The following is a 20,886-nucleotide window of genomic DNA, read 5'->3' on the forward strand; positions in this document are numbered from 1 at the left end:
TACTGGCTCACTCTCGATACGCGCCTGGCTCGACTCTTCCAGAGCGTGCCAGCCTTTCCAATGGCTATATGATGAACACAGCTTGACAGGCTTGGATTTTGCAGTATTTGCACTCGAGAATCGACAAAGAGGTTCTGCGTGGCATATATTGCAGACGCAGCGCATTTTTCCGAATGCTTCAAATGATGGAAGATAGCAATAGAGGTGCAAGAGACCTGTAGAAAAGCACTATGGTGGTTAGAAGCTACATGGCCCTATGCATTATTTTCCCATCCCGGCTGATGCAACCAAGCTGGTTTGTTCCAGCTTCTCTACTCTGTATAAGACCTGTTGTTCCTGAGAAGCTGAGCGACTTAACGTGTAATTTATTCCGGCACAAGACATGACTTACTCGGTTGGTCATTATCCACTGGGTTCTCTTAAACCGTGAGCTCGCGACTCACCACGCATATTTTGCGCATGGCCTGTCCGTATCCTGCCGTATATGCATCGAGGCGGATTCTGTACCGCCCAGGACAAGAGATAGTGAGATTGAGGAAGCAAGCACGGCCGGCATTGGGGAATGTGACAGATTCACATGTCCGCGACAACCTCGCCTGGGTGATCCATGAGCACGGCGTGAAGGAAGTCGTATTGTGCGTCGCTAACAGCCAATGGCTGCTTCATGGCCACCCCAGCTTGCAACACGGTGGGTGAGTGTACCTCGATCTTCATATTGGAACAAGGATGAGAAAGTTTCATCTATAATGGTTATTGATAATGCAACGTCGCTCTTAGCTGACTCAAATCCCGGCCCAACGAAGTCTGCTTTACCGATACCCCCTGTGATGGCGGCCAAATCAACCTGGGGATTGTTTCACCACTTGCTCCTCACGAAGGAAGCCGCTTGGCTCGAGAGGTCGAGGAGGAAGGCTTCCCCGATGGTGACGAGATCAGCGGGAGACTGGAGATCGTCGCACCGTTTCCCTTGTCGCTCGCTGGAGACCAATCAAAGAGGCTCTCCGACGGGATCAGCTCACGAAACGGCCCCTATAATGGTGGCCAACCTGAGCAAGGGCTAGGGCCTGCATTGAATCCTTTTCCTCAAAGATGCAACCGGTCAGACGCTGTGCCCGAGAATACCACATACCCTAGCTTTGCCCCCCACCCCCCCTGGACGAACAGTCGGATCAACGTGCCTGAGCTATCGCAAAGTTCCCTAAATAGGACCCATGAAAATACATTACGTTGACACTAGTGAGAATAGAGCACACAGTCAAGGGTATGAGTACACGGGTTTTGTCTTAGGGCAGCTTCCTGTAAGTGTTTGGTCTTCGATCTTGGACACACAGTCGATATCCAACTCCTCTTTGAGGTTGCCCTGGAACCAAGCATCGGTACTAAAAGGGTTTATTAAACGGTACATTGAAGCAGACGGGCTCATTAATTTCCGAATTTCGGTGAGCTACCTCGTTTCATAACTGAGTGAAAGCATTTGTTGAAAGATAAACCACAGCCAGGCGAGCCCGTAAGCAAAACTTTCGTCATGGAGTTCCACCTGCCTTATCTTATTTGGCGAAGCCTTGATACTGGAAGCAACTGTGAATATCCACGAAGAACATTGGATGGCAGGCCTCTCAGCAAGACTCAGGACATGTCTTTCTTAGCACGTTCGACGGGACCCGACATCGACAATGGACAGCATACACCAGCCGGTTACCTATACGAAGCACAGTTATCCTGTGTGGTGACTGGCTACAATGGTTCTTATTGGACAGCGATTTCTTTCTCCGATACGTATTTCTACCCAGGCGCAAACGACAATGATGCTTCGCTTTGCGGTGACAATGAAGACATGCTACCATACTACGACGGAGATGAAGACGATGAGGCTACAGATCCCTTGACTGTTGGCAACTTTTCTGTTCAACAGGGCGGGCTGGATCCGAGACATTATTTCCTGGTGACAATAAATAATCGACTAGAGAAAGTCCGAGGAGAATGGGACTTCATTTTGCTACCGGATTCTTCTACCGAATGGCTCCGCTGAGACAAAGTACGAAGATTAAGGAGTTACCATAAGACAGCGGATATGTGTGATAACTTCCCAAGGAAGCAAGACATACTGGTACTGCAATAACAAGGCACATACCGAGGCCACTGCCTAGCGTAAATTCCAACGGCTAAGATGAAATTATGAGGTGTATCTCGTGTCACGTGGCTCACCGTGGCTCACAGGAGAAGGGTTGATATGTAAGAGACGCCTGAGTTCAATAGTCCATGCAAACTAGGATTCCTAAGCAAGCCGTCTTTGTCGTAGTTCGGCCATAACCTGCTGGTATGAACGAATGTTATACCCCATCCCTGGCCGCGCCATTAAATCACTCACACCTGTCAAAATAATCGCCGTGCGGATGATCTCCGCTGGATATAACGCGGCAACTTCTACAGCTAGCGATTCCAGGATTTCAAGGCCAATAGCCTTGTTTTCACTAAATTATTATGAGCGGATGGACATACGATAAGACTTGCCTGCTTACATTATTCTTTCAGCCTCCTCTGAGTGGGCTAAGAGCAGGACAGGAGACATGCCTGCAAGAGCCGTCCAGCGTTTTGCTTTATATTTCCTTGTCGTCAAGATCCTTTGTACCGTTGCAGGGTCCAAGTCATCTTGCAGTGCACGGGAGTATAGCTCCCTTGCGATGCTTGTATTTGTGCGGTCATCCGCAATATGAATACGGCCGTGTTTCCGGTCACTGCGAATAATGGGCTTTAAGGAATTGAGCAGTTTAGGTAATAGTACATAGGCTAATCTTGAAGCCAATGTCTTTTGCTCTGTACCGATGATGTTGTCTAAAACATGGAATGCCGAGGTAATTGCGCCGTCCGTACAAACTGTGTAAGGTGGAAAGGTCGTATTGTGCCGCAAGTCAACCCAGCATTGAAATATCTCTTCGCAATGGCCAAAAAAGAATGCTTGCGCATCGCCCCTAATAAGAAAAGAAGCCAGCTGGGCGATGCAAGGCGAGTTAGTAAGGGGCTGCGCCCATGATGGTTTGGCAACCTGGTGCGATTGTGGGGGATCTTGTGACTCGGGGATTGCACTGCTCTCGGCCATGATAACGTCGCCGTCGAAATCCATGTATGCACTACTTTGTGGTACTGTTGTATAGTGCCTGGCTATGAACTACGAAGCTGTTACGGAAGATTTATAACTTACTATTCTACATGGTTTAGATTGAGGAATTAAAATATCGTTTAATTTGAAAGTTCCAAACGGCTTACTGATTTGCGTAAATTGGAAAATAACCAACAACTCTGTAACGCTAGGCCTAGTTTTTAGAGCAGCTTGTAGACTAACATGTTCACTTTTGTCTAGACTGCTGAACTATGGAAAATGTCCAAATATACTCTGACATAGGTCCACGCTGTCTCGATCAACGGTAGGAGATTAACAGTCGCACAGGGTCGCGAAAAGGTTGTATGTAGAGTAAGATGTTTGATCTACGTTAGTGAGCCCAAGCGAAATCTAGTACGGGACCATCCCTTCCTTTACAATGGCCACGCTAGGATCTGGTTATCGATTCTGCATCGTTTTCAAAAATGCCAATAAATATTATGAACTAGTTATATGTATTTATATGATTAAACAATTGTGTTAAAAGGTCTTAAGACCATCACTTCAATGTTAATGCTGACAAGACGTGATTAAACTTCTGGTAATCGTACAAAGAATGGCAGTTCACTGGAATTCGCATTCGGGTTCGAAGGAAGAATATTCCTGTAAAGACCTCTGCGGCCCAAGCAGCCAGCTAATTATCCATGAAGTTTTAAATGCACAAGGGGTGGGAAAAACAAAGCTCTAATTGGCTCTCTACTTGTCAGCATGGAAGGGTACATGGCGTCACCCTACGCCCTTGCAAAGTTGACGCAAAATGGACACTCTAAAAGAGTGGAGAGAACTCTGGTTTCGTTACAGTAGTAATTGCTAATAATGCAGCCAGTAGATTCAGAATTCGAGTCGCGGCAATACCAGATCTACTTGCAGTGGTGGTGTAACGAGTGCAACCCGGAAACAAGAAAGATCCATGCAAGGCGAACGCACGTAGGCGCCGATGCCATAGTAGGGTGCCAGCCAGCTGCAGCCGTATCGCCACCTGCGAGTATTCTCTATTCTCCTGTCGGCGACCTGCTAATTACGGCAATTCTTTCGCTCCCGGTGGGTCCCATCCGGCGCCGCTAGGCGCCCGGGCTCTCGGCATCCCTTTGTACCTGTAGCTCAGCACGATGTACTCTTAGTCTGCCGAGCCAGCCTGCTCTTTTCTTATCGACGTACTTTGCACCGTCGCAATCGCAATCACACTCGGGCGCGCAGCGAGATGCTGCTCCGTCTCGTCGTGAGATCATCAGCTGCATTTATTCGTGGCCTACGTAAAATGCTAGATACAAGATCAGATACTCCCTATTATCCAAGACCGCCGAGACGGACGCGACCCAGAACCCTACGATGGCATCGCACGTCTGTACCAAGGCCAGTAGTTGTCGCGGACCCAGTCCGCAAGAGCCGGCTTACCGTTGTGCCACCGTTCTCGCCAGACCGCGTCGTAGCAGCAAAAGACCACTCGCGACCTTGATAGATCAGAGCAGGAAGGAATGGGATCATGGTCGTGTCCTAGGCGATTTGTTCCCCGGGGAGATGCCATTGCGCCGCTTGCCATACGCTGAGCTGCAGCTGTGCTTCCGTGTAGCCCTCGCCTGGGGTCGCCTCCGCAGGGCGTCGTAGTCGATGTGATTGATGTATTCGGTGCGCGCCCTGAGTTCTTCGATCTGCAAGGGCTCGTCGTGCGCGGCTTGACAAAGAGACAAAAGTCCACCATCTTGCTTTGGTGGCGCGTACGAAGCAGCTTCGCCATGGTACAGGACATGCGGCGGACGTGGACGCCAGGGGCGTCAGACGTGGAAGGGATGCGTTATTGCAATCGTTCTCGGGCGAAACATCAGGTAAGTATGGCGCTAGCGGCTGTTCCATTATTTTCCGCTTTGCACATCTGGTTAAAAGTAACAAACCGAAATCCTAGAATCAAGACCAGCTGCTAGTTCCAGGCTTGGAATCAATCTTTAAAGATGGTACGATTCAGTGATGTGTTAATCTTTAAAAATAAGGCTGGCCGTATAAAGTCTTCCCCCGCCCAGGCTAGTGTACATGGCTTAGCAGGCTGCGGAATGAATGCACTCCGGCGGTGACGCGATGGCCGATGCTTCCCACCCATCGGCGTCGCAGATGGCCCGGCCACGTCCGGGACAGCGACATACCAAATCGGTTCGGATTTTCCGGCTTGTTTCATCTCTCGTTCGACCGGATGTGGAGGTACTTTTCGCTAAGAATCAGAAAATGATTATACGTTGCTGGGCCTTTTTATTACACAAGACAACTTTGCCGCGCACTATTACAGGTCCCAGCGTCGCAATTTTTGCGGCGTTCCGCGCTTTGGATAGAATCATTACAACAAAGGCGCCAACCCCTATCGTAAGATTAGCGTACATACTGCTAGCCCGATTGTTAGACTCTTTAAACGCGGTCATCAGAGCCGATCGACAAGACGGTCGCATCTATACAAAGAGTGGCTATGGAAATTCTAGCGTCGCTATGGACCTTTATATAAGGGCACAGCAAAACGGTGCTGGTTACAACGAAGTTCGTGAGCTACTCCATAGGCGTGCACGCAAAGCAAGACGTTGGCAAGCCCTGGCAGGCACCTCTCCTACCCTACTCCTTATACACTCTAATCAAGCAGAAAAGTTAATGTAAGCGGCGAATAAGTGAAGAGGTGCATGATTGTTACTAATTGGGTTCTAGTGGGAATAAGGCTATATTTAAGGGAACTCTCCAACTTGTAGCGAGGAAACTGATGCACTCGTACCCAGCACAATTGGTCCGCGCCGCGGCGCTTGTAGCAGGCAAAGGGGAAGCAATGGTTCGGTCAGGGATGGCGTTCGATGTCTTGGAGTTGCAACGAAGTATGATGCAACTGACGCTATCAGGAACGGGTTGAGGTGTTCAACAGTTATAGCAACAGGACTGCGGGCTCGAAGGGGTTGGTTTGTTTGTACGTCTTCAATTAGCATTAGTTACCTAGCTTTGGAATTAGTACATGTCCCTAACCTTTTCCTGCCCTGCGGATCCCTTTCCTGCCCTGCGGATTCCTTCCCTGCCCTGCGGAACCTTTTCCTGCCCCGTGTATCTTCTTCTCGACCCTATAGAATGTTTTCCTGTCCCTGTGGGTCTTTTTCGGCCCCCGGGATCTTCCTGCCTCAATGGATCTTCTTACTGCTTTTGGTACAACAGTCCGAACGAAGTCAACTTCTTATTATTGTGTTGCTGAGTGCGTTCCTGATCTGTTGCGCCTTCATACATAGCATCGCCCATACCCAGCATCACCTAGTCCTTCCACCGCAGCTTATCTTGCCTCGATAACTTCCTCGCGGCCTCGTGATTGCCCTCGAGCCTGGTATTTGCCGCTGATCATGCCACTGGCCCTGAGAGGAACCCTTGTGCCGAACGCTCATCAACCAGACCAGGCCCCGATAACGCGCGACTTGCCGATGCCAACTTCGCCGTCCAATCCATAGTTTATAAGTGAGGATAGTTCTGAAAGATGATACCATTTACTACTTGATAGACTCTGTCGACCGGTCCCACAATTATCAGCTCCAGGTGGCCCTGACCGGATCCTCCACGCCATTATATAGAAAATATCCGAAGGTCTTCTTGTCCGCAATCAGCCGTTGCGAGATCCTGTTTCCAGGCCGGCCAGAAAGTTTCAGTTATCGAAAACATGGCTCTTAGTGGGAAAATCGTAAAGTGTGCAGATAGTTCTTTGCTGCTCGAAGAAGTCGGGCTATGGCCTCAGGTTTTCCGGACACCATTTGTCGCGGATTGGTTATGGAACCCCTCGATGTCAGCTGCGGGTCTGGTTCGATAGCAAAACTAGAGAATGCGGAAGCATAGCAACTGGCGATGCTTTCGTTCAATGTTGTTAGCCGTGTCTGTCCTTCGAGGGTATCGGCTCGTCACTATTCTTTCTCGGTGCGTCGTCGCTTCTACTATCGTCCTCTCTCCTCTTCTTCTCGCTCTTCCAGCTAGTTTGAATTCATTTGTTCAGCCATGATGCATGAATTGATGTTGTGGTTAAAAATGAGGCATTGGCTCACCCTAGTGCTGGTTTTTAAGATGCCGCCTAATTGAAATGGGTCGTGAAGGTGGGATGGAATTGGCAACTGGGTGAGTTAATGGTTTCAAGCGGGACAAAAACCCGGAAGCTACGGTGCTAGAGCCTGGGGCCTGGGGCATGAGGCTGTCGGTGGTTCCACCAGACAGGCGCTAACTACGTAAGAACAGGTACTCGTGCACGCACCAACTTTCAGATTTCGCCAGGGCTCACCAACTAAAGTTGGTGCTGACCGGCTGAATGATCAGATCACCTAAATGAGCAGTTGGAATTAAAGTGGAAAACACGGTTTTTGAAAATTAACGTTTTTAATTAATATAGCTTTATTTTAGGCTTAAATGATTAAGACCTGTATAGATTTATAATTTAAAAAAAATACAAGATTATATTAATTCTATTATTTTTATAAGGGAATTTTTTTAAAAAATCTTATAAAACGTTATATATTATTTAAAAATAATATATAGAATAATGTCAAATCATGTAACTTAATTATATATTATACATTATTAAAAAATATCCTTTAAACGATCCACATATACATATATTTATTCATTGAATTCTAATTATATGAATATTTAGAATTATGTTCTAGAATTAATTACTTATATAATTAAATAAAATACATTTAATATCATAAGAATAATACATAATTTATCTTTATTAAATATCTCTTTTATTTAATTAAATGAGATCTTTAAAAGGGTAAAATATATAACTGGGCTGCGGATTTGTCGAGACTTCGGCAAAGTATGGTATAAACGTCGAGGCGGCATTTTATGATGCCGTGAGAATACTTCGGCGGGGGCGTACGGCGGCTCTTGTAGAGCAGCAAATATGCGCTAAAAAGGTTGATGACCCCTTCGCCGACAACCAGGATCAGTGTGTTTGGCATCATTTTCGAAGCATCCTTGGCCGCTACTGCTGCGTCCACTAATCGATATGGCTTGGGACTTGTTTGTTGGTAGCGCCCGTTCATGTACACTTCTGTGACTAGTAGAATCTAGGTGTAACTAAATGCATGGTAATTGTCACGAGTATCTTTACTACCCCCATGACTGATACGTTTCCCATCCTTCTTCCTCTGTCGACGACTAAAACGGCTAACTTTTATGTACCTGGTATAAACGTGCAAGCAATGAACATGTATGTCCGGTCCGCCGCCGGCGAGTCTCACATGTCGCGAGGGTAAAGGCATCCTGGTTGAGAAAACCCTTGTCGAAAGAAGCGTTGATGAGGGAAGCGCTGACGAGACAAACTCCGCAGCCCCTTCGCTCGTAGAATGTGACAGTGTTGGTGATGCGGTACACGTACGGGGTCGATCCTCAACGCTGTCTTACGAAGCCATGACGTGCCGGCGGTGCCTAATAGGTGGAGTTCCCCTTCTACATCTACCATCGCAGCTAAACTTAGCATAAATTATCATGCTCAACAATACGGAGGAAGCCGAGATCATCCCTTCACCGACGGTGAGTCTTGCATCGTGTGATTGTCGGCTCGAGAAGCCAAGGGTAAGCAACTGTGGAAACCAGGACCGAAAACAGCGCGCGAGAATCTTCGAGCTCGGGACGGATGCAGCAAAAAGAGAATACGCTGCGGGATGATTCGAACTCCGAGGTGACGCAGGAATGGTGAGGGGGGTAGCTATCTCAGCCTGACCCGTATTACATCCGTACGTCGTTGGAGGAAGGGGAGCTACCAACCCAATGGCGCCACGCGAAAATCATCCCTCTCCGAAAGCCCGGCAAAGAAGACTACGCTATAGCGAAAGCTTGGAGGCCGATCTCGCTACTGTCAACACTCGGAAAGGTGATGGAGTCCGTCATTGCGGAAAGAATCTCCCATCTAGTCGAGACGTTCGGGCTCCTTCCAACAGAACAAGCGCTTATGCTCCTGCAAGAACAAGTCTACGCTGCTTGGCGAGGTCACAAGGTTCTCAGCCTGGTAAGCTTCGATGTCAAAGGGGCGTACAATGGGGTATTCGACGTTAGGCTTCTCCAAAGGATGAAAGCGCGAGGAATACCAGATCAGTTGCTCCGTTGGATCCGCGCTTTCTGCTCAGGTCGTACGGCGACGATTCAGGTGAACGGACACACGTCCGAAAGTCGTAACCTACCGTAGGCGGGCTTGCCCCAAGGGTCTCCTCTGTCTCCGATTATGTTCCTCTTCTTTAATGCAGATCTGGTACAGCGGCGAATCGACTGCTACGGGGGCGCGATCGCCTTTGTAGACGACTTTACAGCTTGGGTCACAGGCCAAACAGCGCAGAGCAATCGCGAAGGGATAGAAGCCATCATCGACGACGCCCTCGCATGGGAGAGAAGGAGTGGTGCGGCTGGAAACCATCGAACCGTTTGCACTAGCCCCGTGGGAGAGCCGGATAAGGACGATCGCGGATGAGTCGGAAGCGGAATCTAGCGTCGAGCGCACAGACTGGGCGGTGCGCATTGCAGTGAGCAGCTCAGTCAGGAACGGGCTAGTGGGCTTTGGAGCAGCCATCGAAATATGGAAATCAATTCGAGGGGACTGCCTGCACTTGGCCTGCGCCATTACACTCGGTGAAAGAACAGAGCAGAACCCGTACACGGGAGAGCTAGCCGCCATAGCCGACACCCTACGTTCGTTGCCGAAACTTCGGTACCGCAACATCCTGCTCGTGACCATGTCGTGCCGTATACTGGCGTCGTGACATGTAGCGGTGAACTGGATTATGTTGTTTTTCACAAGGCTCGGTTTGGCAATGCTTTTGAGAATCCATTGCTGGTCTCGAGGGACGCGAACATAGAGACCGGGGGTACTTAGGAGTAGTTTGGGATGGTTGTCCTGAGCGGAATCGTTGCTAGTGCTGATAGTTTTTGGTGACATGTTCTATGATATAAGTTGATAACAGTGGCAGGTGCGCACTTTCTCGAGGAAGAAAAGAATAGTGTGATAGTTGCGCAGTGGTCTATGAAGAATAAGTGTAATGAAGGAGGAAGCGTTGAAGATACATCGACACGGGGGCATCAAGGTTTTAAATAGCCAGCTCCTTTTCGGCCTTCCTAGACTGATGGCAGATAGGTTGACTCAGTACCAAGTCTCTACTGTCAAGATAAGACGCGACACAAGCGCACACCCGAAATCTCACTGACCTGGATAGCTGACACAAGCGTCGCCCACCCTGGCAGATGCGCATATGATCTGCCCTGGCGAAAACGTTTCGTAACCTGGTGACGATCGTGGTTGATGTTCTTGTCGCCTGCGCAAGAATACCGTAAGTGTTTGCCATCACCAAGCTATGTCTTTCTTTGAGGACGAGTGACCATGTAGGGATGTGGTATTAGCATCGGCAGAGACGTCTCTGCCTCTGCCTTAGGCCACGCAGGAAGCAGTGAAGAAAGGCTCTCGGAGCAGTGCGCTGAGACTTCGTGTCCTGAGCAAAACGATATTCTGGGCCACGTCGACGTCACGCGGCCTGCCCACTCTACATTTCCAGCAAGCCAACAGTAAAGATGGTGCTCGCTGCATGGAACATTCTCAGCTCGCGGGTTTGAGGAAAAGCATCGCTGCGCCAATCGGGCACGCTTATGAAACAATGAGTTAGGCATTGAGGGAGGTTAATAAATGGGAAATATTAGATCAATACGGGATGATATGTGTAACATTACTTCAACTACGCGAAGCTGTCTGTTGTATCACTAATTCTTCCAACATCACCACGGACTTTTGAAGCAGGCCAAACGCGTCATGAAGGTTCGCAAGTAGCCTGTAGAGATGTCCAACGTCGGGGAATGATCGCTCCTCAGCGGGGAACCTCGATGTGCTAGACCGATCCTCGTTACCGAACGAAGGACTAGACTGCTCCGAGATAGCGAAACTGTCGTTGGGGGCCGTGTCAGAAACCACAAAGTCCTTGAGGCTGCCTGGGTTGTCTAGCACATCACTGGTGCAATGGCTGCTGGTTCTACATCAATCAGCTAATAGAAAGCGCTGGGGCGTTTCGGTTTCATTTACCTATGTCGACAGCTTCCGCCTCCGATTCACTGGTAGTTGGTTCGCTCTGACTTGACATTTCCGTGGAGGACTTATGACGGTTTTAACAGATAAAAAAAGATTGACGTCAAGGGAATTTTGGGACAAGTGGAGTGAAGCTCGGTATTAAATACCATGTATATCTGGAAGAAGGCAGAGTGGCAGTAGTCTTCTGCAGTTCTATTACAGTATACAGTAGTGGAGATACTACAGTACTATACTGGCCCTATATATCGGACCAATACGGCCAGACTGAAATTCCTGGGTCATCGGCCCCTTTAGCCTCTTCACCTTTGCATCCTAGCCGTTACACTGGACCATGTAAATGGAACATAGTGGCAGAAAGTGATAAGGGACCCCGTAATTGTATTTCCAGACACTAGTCTGCACTGAGATGATCCAGAGCCAAACACTGGAGGTCAGATCAGGTACGAGACCTATAGATTCTCTGCAGCAAAGCTCCTAAGCAGGATCCAACTGCAATTATTGCTCATACCTATGACTCATTGGCAATAAGCCCACCAAATACATACTATAGTGCACTTGACAACAATATGTCCATAAAGTGAGCATATCTAGTTGGCTCGGGAAGTCACTCTCAGCATATTTGGATCATTCACAACAGGACCAGCGTAAAAATATATGGAATGAAATCCCTGTGTACTATGTAATTCGTTACTGGCGTGTGTGACTCTATGTCTTCTTTCTGTGAATAAGTGGACGTAAATCATGTTATTCCTCTCAGCATATGGACTGGCCCAGGCACGCTTCCGCCCCAAATCAGGAACTGGCCCTAGCTTCGCTACTGACCCAGATAGGATTGCTAAGAAAGCCGGTCGCTGTCTTCTACAGTTGGATCTGCGCTCAAAACATTGCCATACTAGCTTATGTACATATTAGACATACTGCCTGTACACTATGTGGAAGCCCAAAGACTACCGTGGATTCAACAAGGAAGAGAGCAGAATGAAGCACGTTATTCTGATTGCGCATTTGCTTGGCCTGGTACACACCCACTGTAAGTAATCGAGAGCACGGCTGCCAGGCGATGGATGACTGACATGGATGGAAGACATATTCCCTAACCTGATACATGATGGCGAAGTGACGGAAGACTGGGCGTGAGTCCCTTTGCTATGCGTGCCCCTGCAACGAAAGACTCATTTGTAGACAGCTATGTCCGTCAAACCTCGAACTACGAGAGCCAAAGCCCGGTCATGAATGCCTCCCCAGCACAGGTCCGATGCGATGAACTAGGGAGTTCCCCTTATAGCACCGGAATTCGTCAGGTCATACCTGGAGAGACAGTGGGGTTTCGGGTCAGCCCAAGCATCCAACACCCCGGCCCAGTGGCATTCTACATGGCCAAAGCTCCCAAAGCGCATACGGCAAAGACGTTCGACGGCGACGGAGATGTCTGGTTCAAGATTGCTCAGGAACAGCCAAGCTTTGGCCCCTCACAGCTGACGTGGCCGTCGGAGGGACGAGCCGAACTGTCTGTGCGAATCCCCCAGTGTATCGTTGCTGGTGAATACTTGCTTCGAGTGGAGCACCTCGGTCTACATGGCGCCTATAATATTGGCGGCGCACAAGTAAGGTCTTTGTCTCTATGTTGCGGTGGCCTTTGCTTACACAGCGCAGTTCTTCCAGGCATGTGCTCAACTTTCCGTGTCTGGGACGGGCACGAGGGAGTTCACTGGAGTCCATCTTCCTGGTGCCTATTCAGTAAGCAGAAGAAAACCTGTAGTATATCATGATATCTAACGTGCTTGCAGGAGAATGACCCTGGTATCCATGTGAACTTGTGGTAGCCGGTACCTACAAACTACACGAATCCAGGCCCTCTACCTATACAATGTTGATAGGGTCTTCAGCAAGAAAGATTCCACGCAATTTCTCGTAAGACGGGGGAATCAAGCTCTTCTTTTCGCATACCGGTCATTATTAGTGAGAGTTTGGCGTTAAACTCGAATGGAAGGCGTAGAAGGAAGCTTTGTATAGTGCTTTGTGGCTTTACGCTGTCTTGTTAGCATAACAATTACAGGGGTGTTAGGGGAGTAGCTATAAAGGTCCAGACTGAGTGCTACACTCTAACGTCTATTATCTTTATTTACAAGAAGAATCTCTAAAGAGAGAAAGATTTCCCTTGACTATCGTGAGAATGTCTACCTAATTATATACGTGTTTTGTTCCAGCACGTAGGATATCCGACAACAAATCGGTCCAATGGATAATCACTACCAGGTTGTGTAGTTTACCCACCGGCCCCCTTTTCTGCCGTAACCGAAACTCAGCTTCAGATAGCGATTCAACTGAGTCACAGAAAAACTACCCCAGAAAAATTCGTACCGGCCGATAACAATAAATAAATACAGCGTATATAGCCGACCCGCCCGTTTATTTGATGGAAATTTAAGGTCTTGTCTCCTCGTACCCTACCGACTGTCCTATCTCTCAGGGAAAGACCTGCTTTATACAACCATCCTCGCAAATTGCCGAGGTCCGTTATTATCGGCGAGTTTCGCGGTCCTTCCGAACAAAGATGTAATAAAGAACGAAGAAACACAGTTGTACGATGAGTAGAACTGCGAATGCCTCACAGTTCCTCGCAAGGTAATCCTCCCCGCTACCAGCAAGCCAATGCCACCAATCCCAGCAGTACTTTGCCGTGAAGCCGGCCAAGATGACGATGGAGACGGAATAGACAGCCTCTATAAGCAAGCATACTACGACAATATAGGCAAGGGTGCCGCTATTTCTTTCCGTGTGGACATAGAGCACGCCGTAGGATGCCAAAACCTGCAAGCCAGAAAGAATTGCGCCCATACAGCAGAGTGTCACCACTAGCCGGGTATGCCCGGCATCAGTGGGCATGTTGTGACTCTCAAAGAAAGAGCGAAGGGGTACATTCGTGAACCATGCAAAGTACGAATATGCGGCGATGTTGATACCCCCTATGATGAAGATCAGGGAAAATGCCGTCGAAACTATGAGGACGTGCAAAGTACCCATTGCGTGAGTAGCTTAGCCAGAAGGAAGATAGAAAGTGGCAAGGAGAGTGACAGGTTGTCCAAGTATCCGCACAGTTAGGTCAGGCGTGTACAATATTGATAGCGGATGCAAGATGCCAGTATAGCTCGCATCCCTACTACCTTGAAATAGGGGGCTTTATCAACTCAAGCCTAAGTGCGCACATAGCGTGCCAAATTTGGCCCAATCAAGAGTAATTAATGGAGCCGTTCTGTAACAGAACTGGGGTGTCTCAGAAACGATTTGAGCGCAAGCCGGAAGAAGGTATACGCCTTGAATTGTGTTGCGTCAGAAGGTTATCAGGGCCTGATCCCACGACCGCGACGGAAGAGCCGTACTAAGCTAGTTCTGGAGTTTTCAATGAGCTGAGCAAGGGCCAGGCCGATGAATAAACTGTCCATATCTGCCTATCTGCACCATATCAGATGTCATTTTGTTGTCATTACATGGATATTATATCTTATTGCCCGTCATGCAGTGCGCCATAAATCCTTAGTCCATTGAGTGTGGTACACCCAGACCACATAAGCAATCGCCTGTAGATATCTACATCTCAGCTATTCCCTCCACACCTACTCTATGAGAATATATTAACTCATCGTAGCGCACAAGTCCCACATGGGCTCGATGCAATCCTCCATGGCACGCCGTTCACAGAACTTGCCAATGTCCACACCCACAGGAAGACATAACCCGTTATGCTCCCAATATACTAGCTCAACTATATCAAAGACACGGGAAACCAACTTCCGGCTTCCCGAGGGATGGGAGTCTCAGGAAATCCTGGACGAGGAAGTCGTCGGCGAGAAGACGTACTATTTGATCAGCTGGAAACCCACTCTTGTGCCTGAAACGGAAGTAAGCACAACGCTGCTTCAAACGTGGCGGGACGAGATGGACAATTTGGTTGCTCCCAACCGTGATTCTGTCTTGGAAAGCCATGTGGTGCTGCAACGTTGTATCAGTGGCTGGGTACTATTATCGGAGAAGAGGTTTTGGACGGTGCGACTCACTATAGGTTCCAGTGGGAGCCGACCTTCGAGCCTGATAGCAATCTGGTGGACATGGCGGAGCTACTCAAGGAGTGGAAGCTGAAGCTCCGAACGCGGAGTGGACGATTATACACGGAGAGAAGAAGAGTAGGGATTCGCAGGAAGTCCGGTCGGGGCCGAAGCCCAAAGCGACGGGATAGCATCGTGGAGTAGACGAAACTCATACAAGCCGTTAAATACGATAGTCACCAGTGTCAGGCCCCATAGCGACTTGTTCGTATTGATATACGCCAACGGTCGGTTCTCGGCACGGTCAGTCCCAGCTTAAACTTTGACTAAGCTACTAGCGACTTGATGATGTCTACTTCTACTACGCATCACTCGCTTTCCATCCTGCCTATATAGGAGAGGATCATTGCCTCTTGGGCACCGCTTTCAGATATGCACACAGCGTTTAAAGCTGGGCCACGACCCCGTGCTCTGTAGAAGACGGTACATATGCAGCTACTGTGCTAAGAAACATCCGACCAAGGAGCACAGCTGCAAGGAGTGCAACAGCAAGGTCCCTTGCACACACACGCCTGCAAAATGCGCTAACTGCAATCAACCTGGTCACACGGCCTTCGACAAGGAGACGTGCTATGCTAGAAGCTATATCGCTGGTACAGCACAACCTGAATAGAGGCTGCCACAGCCTGCAATCCCTATTCCAGATCGCCCTAGAGCGCCAATCACACATCCTCTGCCTTCAGGAACCCTGTCTCTTCCAAGACAAGGGTCCTCAGGGAAGCGGCTTGTAGGCGTCTGCTCAATACAGTTACCACGAAGTCTCTTCCAGTCTTCTACGCCACTTTCCTTGAGGCTCTTCAGCAGCTGGCAGCTGCTAGCGGCAGGCGCTCCCGTGGCGCAACCGGCAGATGGCGGCCGTCGAAGGCAGCCGGCAGCCGACAGGGGCAGCCGGGACAGTGGGAAAAGAGATCGAGACACCGTAAAACGAGAGCGGGTTCGGCGGGGTAGCTTGGACCACGAAAATCCAACCTGCCACCTCTTCACGGTGTGATCTAGAAACGTTCTCGGACGGATAGGAGCAGGCAATGGTCGAAGGGTTCATTCCTTACGTTTGCCGTCAACGATTTGGTACAGCGCGCGACGGCTCCTGACGGAAGGACCTTGGGGAAGTCTCCTCCGTTCGGGCTACGGCGATCCCCTCACAACACCCGATACTCTCTCTCGACATCGACGACCGTTCCGACGAAAGAAAAAGAATATCACCACGCACAGCACGCGTCGCCGCACACGACGCACCACGTATCGACCTTCTTACCGAACGGCACCGGGCCAGCGGGAGAGCCCGCCGAGGAATCTCCCGACACGTTAATGATGGAACAAAATAAGAGTCAGCACGAATACACACGACACGCTCCATTAACTACATACAGCCTCTCTTTCGAACGAGGCGCCGTCGGCTTACTCGCTCGTGGTGGACGACTCTCTCACTCGCTGCCGTTCGAGGCAAGGAAAGCTTTTCACACCAGGCTACTAGACCCAGGGGGCAGTAAGGACATCCCAAGGTGGATTTTCGCATACCAGCGCTTTAGATTATCACGAGCCATACACTCATTTCACACACAGCAAGCGACAAAGCGATAAAGATCGAGTCGGATTGGAGACCCCAATGGATAAGGACGCCGGAAATCGGGATTGGGGCTATCAAACTGGAAGCACGGTGCCCAGCACCGTACCTCTCGCGCCATAGCACTGTATCAAGCTAGCATAGTAACAACGTCTGCATAAGGCCTAAGGCCTCGGGTCGGACGATAAATTAACAATCATCATCATTATCATCAATACGCGATCGCGAAGACCGACCCGACCGATACGACGGCATCCAATTGATCGACCTGTACTCTACTGACTGTATCAGGCAGATGACCTCGGCCATTGAGAGAGATTGGCATACCATCTCCATCGCATCACGACATTCATCATCGCATTCGACGCTCCTGCTGCTACTCTCAACCGGGCTCTGCAATGAAGCTGTTGGTCTCCGCCAATCCCCCGACACCCTCGTCATCTCTCCACTGGCGCGGGCAACCAAACCCCCAAATCCATCAAACACTTATTCTATCCCGGGGCATTTCATTTGCTTTGTCTTTCTTTCGCCTGTTCAATTCAAGTTCTGTTTTATCACACTGTTGGATTGAGGATTGCTTGTCGCAGTCCTGTCATCGCATCACCACCGCGTACACGCGCTCAAGGGGCTGGGTTTTCGACAAACTGTTTCTCTTACCCAGGGCATCATTCCACCTGCGCTTCAACCTCGCACAACGCGCCAGTCTTTTGACCTGGCCAGAAGCTGCCTTGTCTAATCGACTACTCTCCGCCGACTCATCATCTTTTTTTCTTCTTCGGACGCGCCCGTCGGTCAGAGTACCTCATAAATCATGGCGAGCGCACGCAAGCGGCCAAAGGCCGAGCAGGACGAGGGCTGGGCAGAATGCCCGTTCAAGGTCGCCCACCCGACTCCGGGCGACAAGGACAAGAAGCAGAAGAAGAGGAGTCGCCTGGGTTGAGAAGATAAAACCCCTCAGCCGCCGCAAAAGACTCCTCTGCAGGTTTCGCTCTTTGCGCCCACGGGCAAGTTCAAGGATCCCAACAACACAATGGACCGGCACTTCCTTGTCACGCCAAACCAGGAATGGGTCGACATGACGAGATATAACAGCTTTGTTTGTATGTGTACCTGTCGACTCTCTGCGCATCTCTTGAGGGGCTCTATACTAACGCGGTTATTTATCATAGTGAACGGGATCAAGTACTACAGCGAAAGCTTCATCTTTGTCGCCAACAGCTCGGCGATTCAGCGACAGAAGAACCCTGACAAGCGATACAACCGAGGAAGCGATCGGACGATGATTGGGTTGCCCGGATTCTCGAGATCCGTGCCAGCGATGAGCATCACGTATATGCCAGAGTTTACTGGATGTATTGGCCCGATGAGCTGCCCTCTGGCACCCAGGATGGGAAGAAATATGTCCAAGGGAGGCAGCCGTATCATGGGCGTAACGAGCTGATAGCTTCCAACCACAGTACGTTTTCATGAGTAGTGTGGTACTCAGCAGCTATCTAACCAAGCCTATAGTGGACGTCATCAACCTTGTCAGCGTTACTGCTTTGGCTACAGTTAACCAATGGGACGAGCAGAATGAGGAAGAGATTCAGTCGGCTTTGTACTGGCGACAAGCCATAGATGTGCGAACCATGGAACTATTGGTAAGTTCGAAACCGCAAGCTTGCAACGAACACCCCGCTAACCACCTTGACTACAGTCTGTGGAACCTCGATGCCGTTGCAATAAGCCCGAGAACCCCGACAAAACGTTGATTGGTTGCAACAGCGACGGCTGCTCAAGCTGGCTACACGACGACTGTCTCCTTCGCGAAGCCCTGATGGCTACCTATCAACGCCTCGGCACCGACAAGTCTCACAGATCAAAGCCCGTCAAGGAAGAGGACGTGGATGGTGAGGGATCCAAGCGACCTCTCAGTCTGAGCGAGTCTGGTGCTGCCCAAACAACCCAGCATCCAATTGACGTAAAGCCAGAAGACCAAAAGACTATCAAGCTTGCCGATGTCGAGAATAACGCCGAGCACATGAACGTTGGCAGGAAGGACAACACTACCATACCCGTGGCTTCCTCCAGCACTGATGACGAGCCCAAAAAGAGGGGTCATCCACGAAAATCTGACGCTGGCGAGCTAAGCGTATCCAAGCCCTATGAAGGTCTCTTCGAGGGTGTCATCAGAAATGACTTATCTCCGCCGGTAGTGGATATTACAAACCTCCGGCAAGACGTTTTTGGCGGGGCGAAGTCATAGACAGAACCTATTCAATGTTCGAATGTTATCCAGTAATTGGCGACCTCTCTTCTTATGGCACGCGCCATATCCGAGCCGCCCCTATTACTCGGCCGATTACCAATCTTGGCGATCTCACCCGCTAGCTTGAAGTCTGGTCCGCATGTACTACGTCACCAGGCCCAAGCACCCTATTCATACCAGTCACTACGTTTTCGTGGCATCTACATCCAAGGCTATTGAGAGGCATCTTGCCACCAAGCGCCACATACATGGACCTAGCTGTAGCAGGCTTGAATTTGATCACGCTAACCCTTTGTAGGCCCCTTGATCTTCATGACATGCAGAAGGCCATCGTAGTTGGAGACGCTCCTTCAAGATTTAATTGGCAGCCTCTTCAACGAATTTGGGTCATATTGCCAGATTTATTCGATCGAGCCGTTCGATATAATGGCAAATAGCGTTTTCTTCGGCTTCAGAAAGCAGAGAGTGAGATGGTTGAGAGCCTTGATGTGGTTGACTGATCCCGGAAATCCTAGTACTCGATGGAACAGCAAGCTGGGGCGCACTGGGATACACCTTTCTCAGCAAATTGGCGATGGTTGTGCTGGTCGCTGGCCCGTCTGGGCTTCATTGCAAAAACGGGACTCCATCGCTATTTGGTACCTGTGTCGTCTTTTCACCCTCCGTAAGATCGTCGTTGGGCTGCCACCCTTCCTCATAAATCGTAGAATTTGTAAGGCTCGGGTTTCCGACTCCGTGATCAGAAACTCTCCCCAGCTATGACCTGGCGAATTCCGGCGCTATAAGGGGGACTCCCCAGCTCGTCGCATCGGATCTGTGCTGCGGAGGCATTCATGACCGGGCTTTGGCTCTCGTAGTTCGAGGTTTGACGGACATAGCTGTTTATAAATAAGTCTTTGGTGGCAGGGGCACGCATAGGAAAGGGACTCACGCCCAGTCTTCCGTCACTTCACCATCATGTATCAGGTTAGGGAATATGTCTTCCAACCATATCAGTCACCCATCGCCTGGCAGCCGTGCTCTCGATTACTTACAGTGGGCGTGTACCAGGCCAAGCAAATGCGTAATCAGAATAACATGCTTCATTCTGCTCTCTTCCTCGTTGAATCCACGGTAGTCTCCGAGTTTCCCCTTGGTGAGCAGCCAGTATGTCTAATATGTAAGTTAGTACGACAAGGTTCTGGGCAGAGCCACCGTGGAAGACATCGACCGGCTGCCTTAGCAATCCTATATTGGCCAGTAGCGAGGCTGCGGCCACTTAGATGAGGCGAAAGCGTGCCTGCGCTAGTCCTTATGCTGAGAGGAATCAAAACCCAATGCAGGACCCGATCCGGCCCCTAGTCAGGATCCTTTCTGCTGACCTGGCTCTCGTACAACCAGGATGTAAGGTTGGAGCCAGCTGCGGAACTGATGGCTGTCTCAGATGGGCTACGCTTTTGGGAGGAAGCCGCAAGCAGCGAATTGGCTGCGGCTGAGCGTGAAGGTGGTTTTGATGCGATATTTTTTAGACACTGAGCCAGAAGCAATACGAAAAGGAGCGACATGAGCCGAATCTGGAGTATGTAAGATCTTTGGGTGACAAGGAAACGACTCAGGAATCCACAATAGACTAGCGTACTCTTTAATAGATCCGGAGCCTGAATCATTCAGCAGCATATTCTCTATCGCCGCATCCGTCGAGAGCTCTAAGATCCTCGCGCGCTGTTTCCGGTCTTGACTTCATAGTTGCCTGCAGACCTGTTGGCCCTACTGTGGGAGTGCAGC

General features: G+C 49.7%; 4 protein-coding genes across 4 annotated transcripts; 3 read left to right on the plus strand and 1 right to left on the minus strand.

The window, feature by feature from the left end:
- Positions 1-4,395: 4,395 nt before the first annotated feature.
- PG985_005546 (uncharacterized protein) lies at positions 4,396-4,642 on the minus strand (the record flags this gene model as incomplete). The annotated part of the gene is made up of 2 exons (XM_066825315.1): positions 4,396-4,500; positions 4,553-4,642. The coding sequence occupies 2 exons, from the start codon at positions 4,640-4,642 to the stop codon at positions 4,396-4,398; spliced, it is 195 nt and encodes a 64-aa protein (XP_066688475.1).
- Positions 4,643-12,137: 7,495 nt separating this feature from the next.
- Positions 12,138-13,030, plus strand: PG985_005547 (uncharacterized protein; the record flags this gene model as incomplete). The annotated part of the gene is made up of 5 exons (XM_066825316.1): positions 12,138-12,237; positions 12,292-12,340; positions 12,394-12,811; positions 12,861-12,944; positions 12,995-13,030. The coding sequence occupies 5 exons, from the start codon at positions 12,138-12,140 to the stop codon at positions 13,028-13,030; spliced, it is 687 nt and encodes a 228-aa protein (XP_066688476.1).
- Positions 13,031-14,867: 1,837 nt separating this feature from the next.
- On the plus strand, positions 14,868-15,454 carry PG985_005548 (uncharacterized protein; the record flags this gene model as incomplete). Its single annotated transcript, XM_066825317.1, has 2 exons — positions 14,868-15,107; positions 15,215-15,454. The coding sequence occupies 2 exons, from the start codon at positions 14,868-14,870 to the stop codon at positions 15,452-15,454; spliced, it is 480 nt and encodes a 159-aa protein (XP_066688477.1).
- A 2,231-nt stretch (positions 15,455-17,685) lies between these two features.
- On the plus strand, positions 17,686-19,119 carry PG985_005549 (uncharacterized protein; the record flags this gene model as incomplete). The annotated part of the gene is made up of 4 exons (XM_066825318.1): positions 17,686-17,809; positions 18,044-18,226; positions 18,384-18,514; positions 18,571-19,119. The coding sequence occupies 4 exons, from the start codon at positions 17,686-17,688 to the stop codon at positions 19,117-19,119; spliced, it is 987 nt and encodes a 328-aa protein (XP_066688478.1).
- Positions 19,120-20,886: the final 1,767 nt, after the last annotated feature.

The sequence above is a fragment of the Apiospora marii genome (genome assembly GCF_038362585.1).
Source record: "Apiospora marii strain CBS 49790 chromosome Unknown utg000003l_segment0_segment0, whole genome shotgun sequence".
NCBI classification, from domain to species: Eukaryota; Fungi; Ascomycota; class Sordariomycetes; order Amphisphaeriales; family Apiosporaceae; genus Apiospora; species Apiospora marii.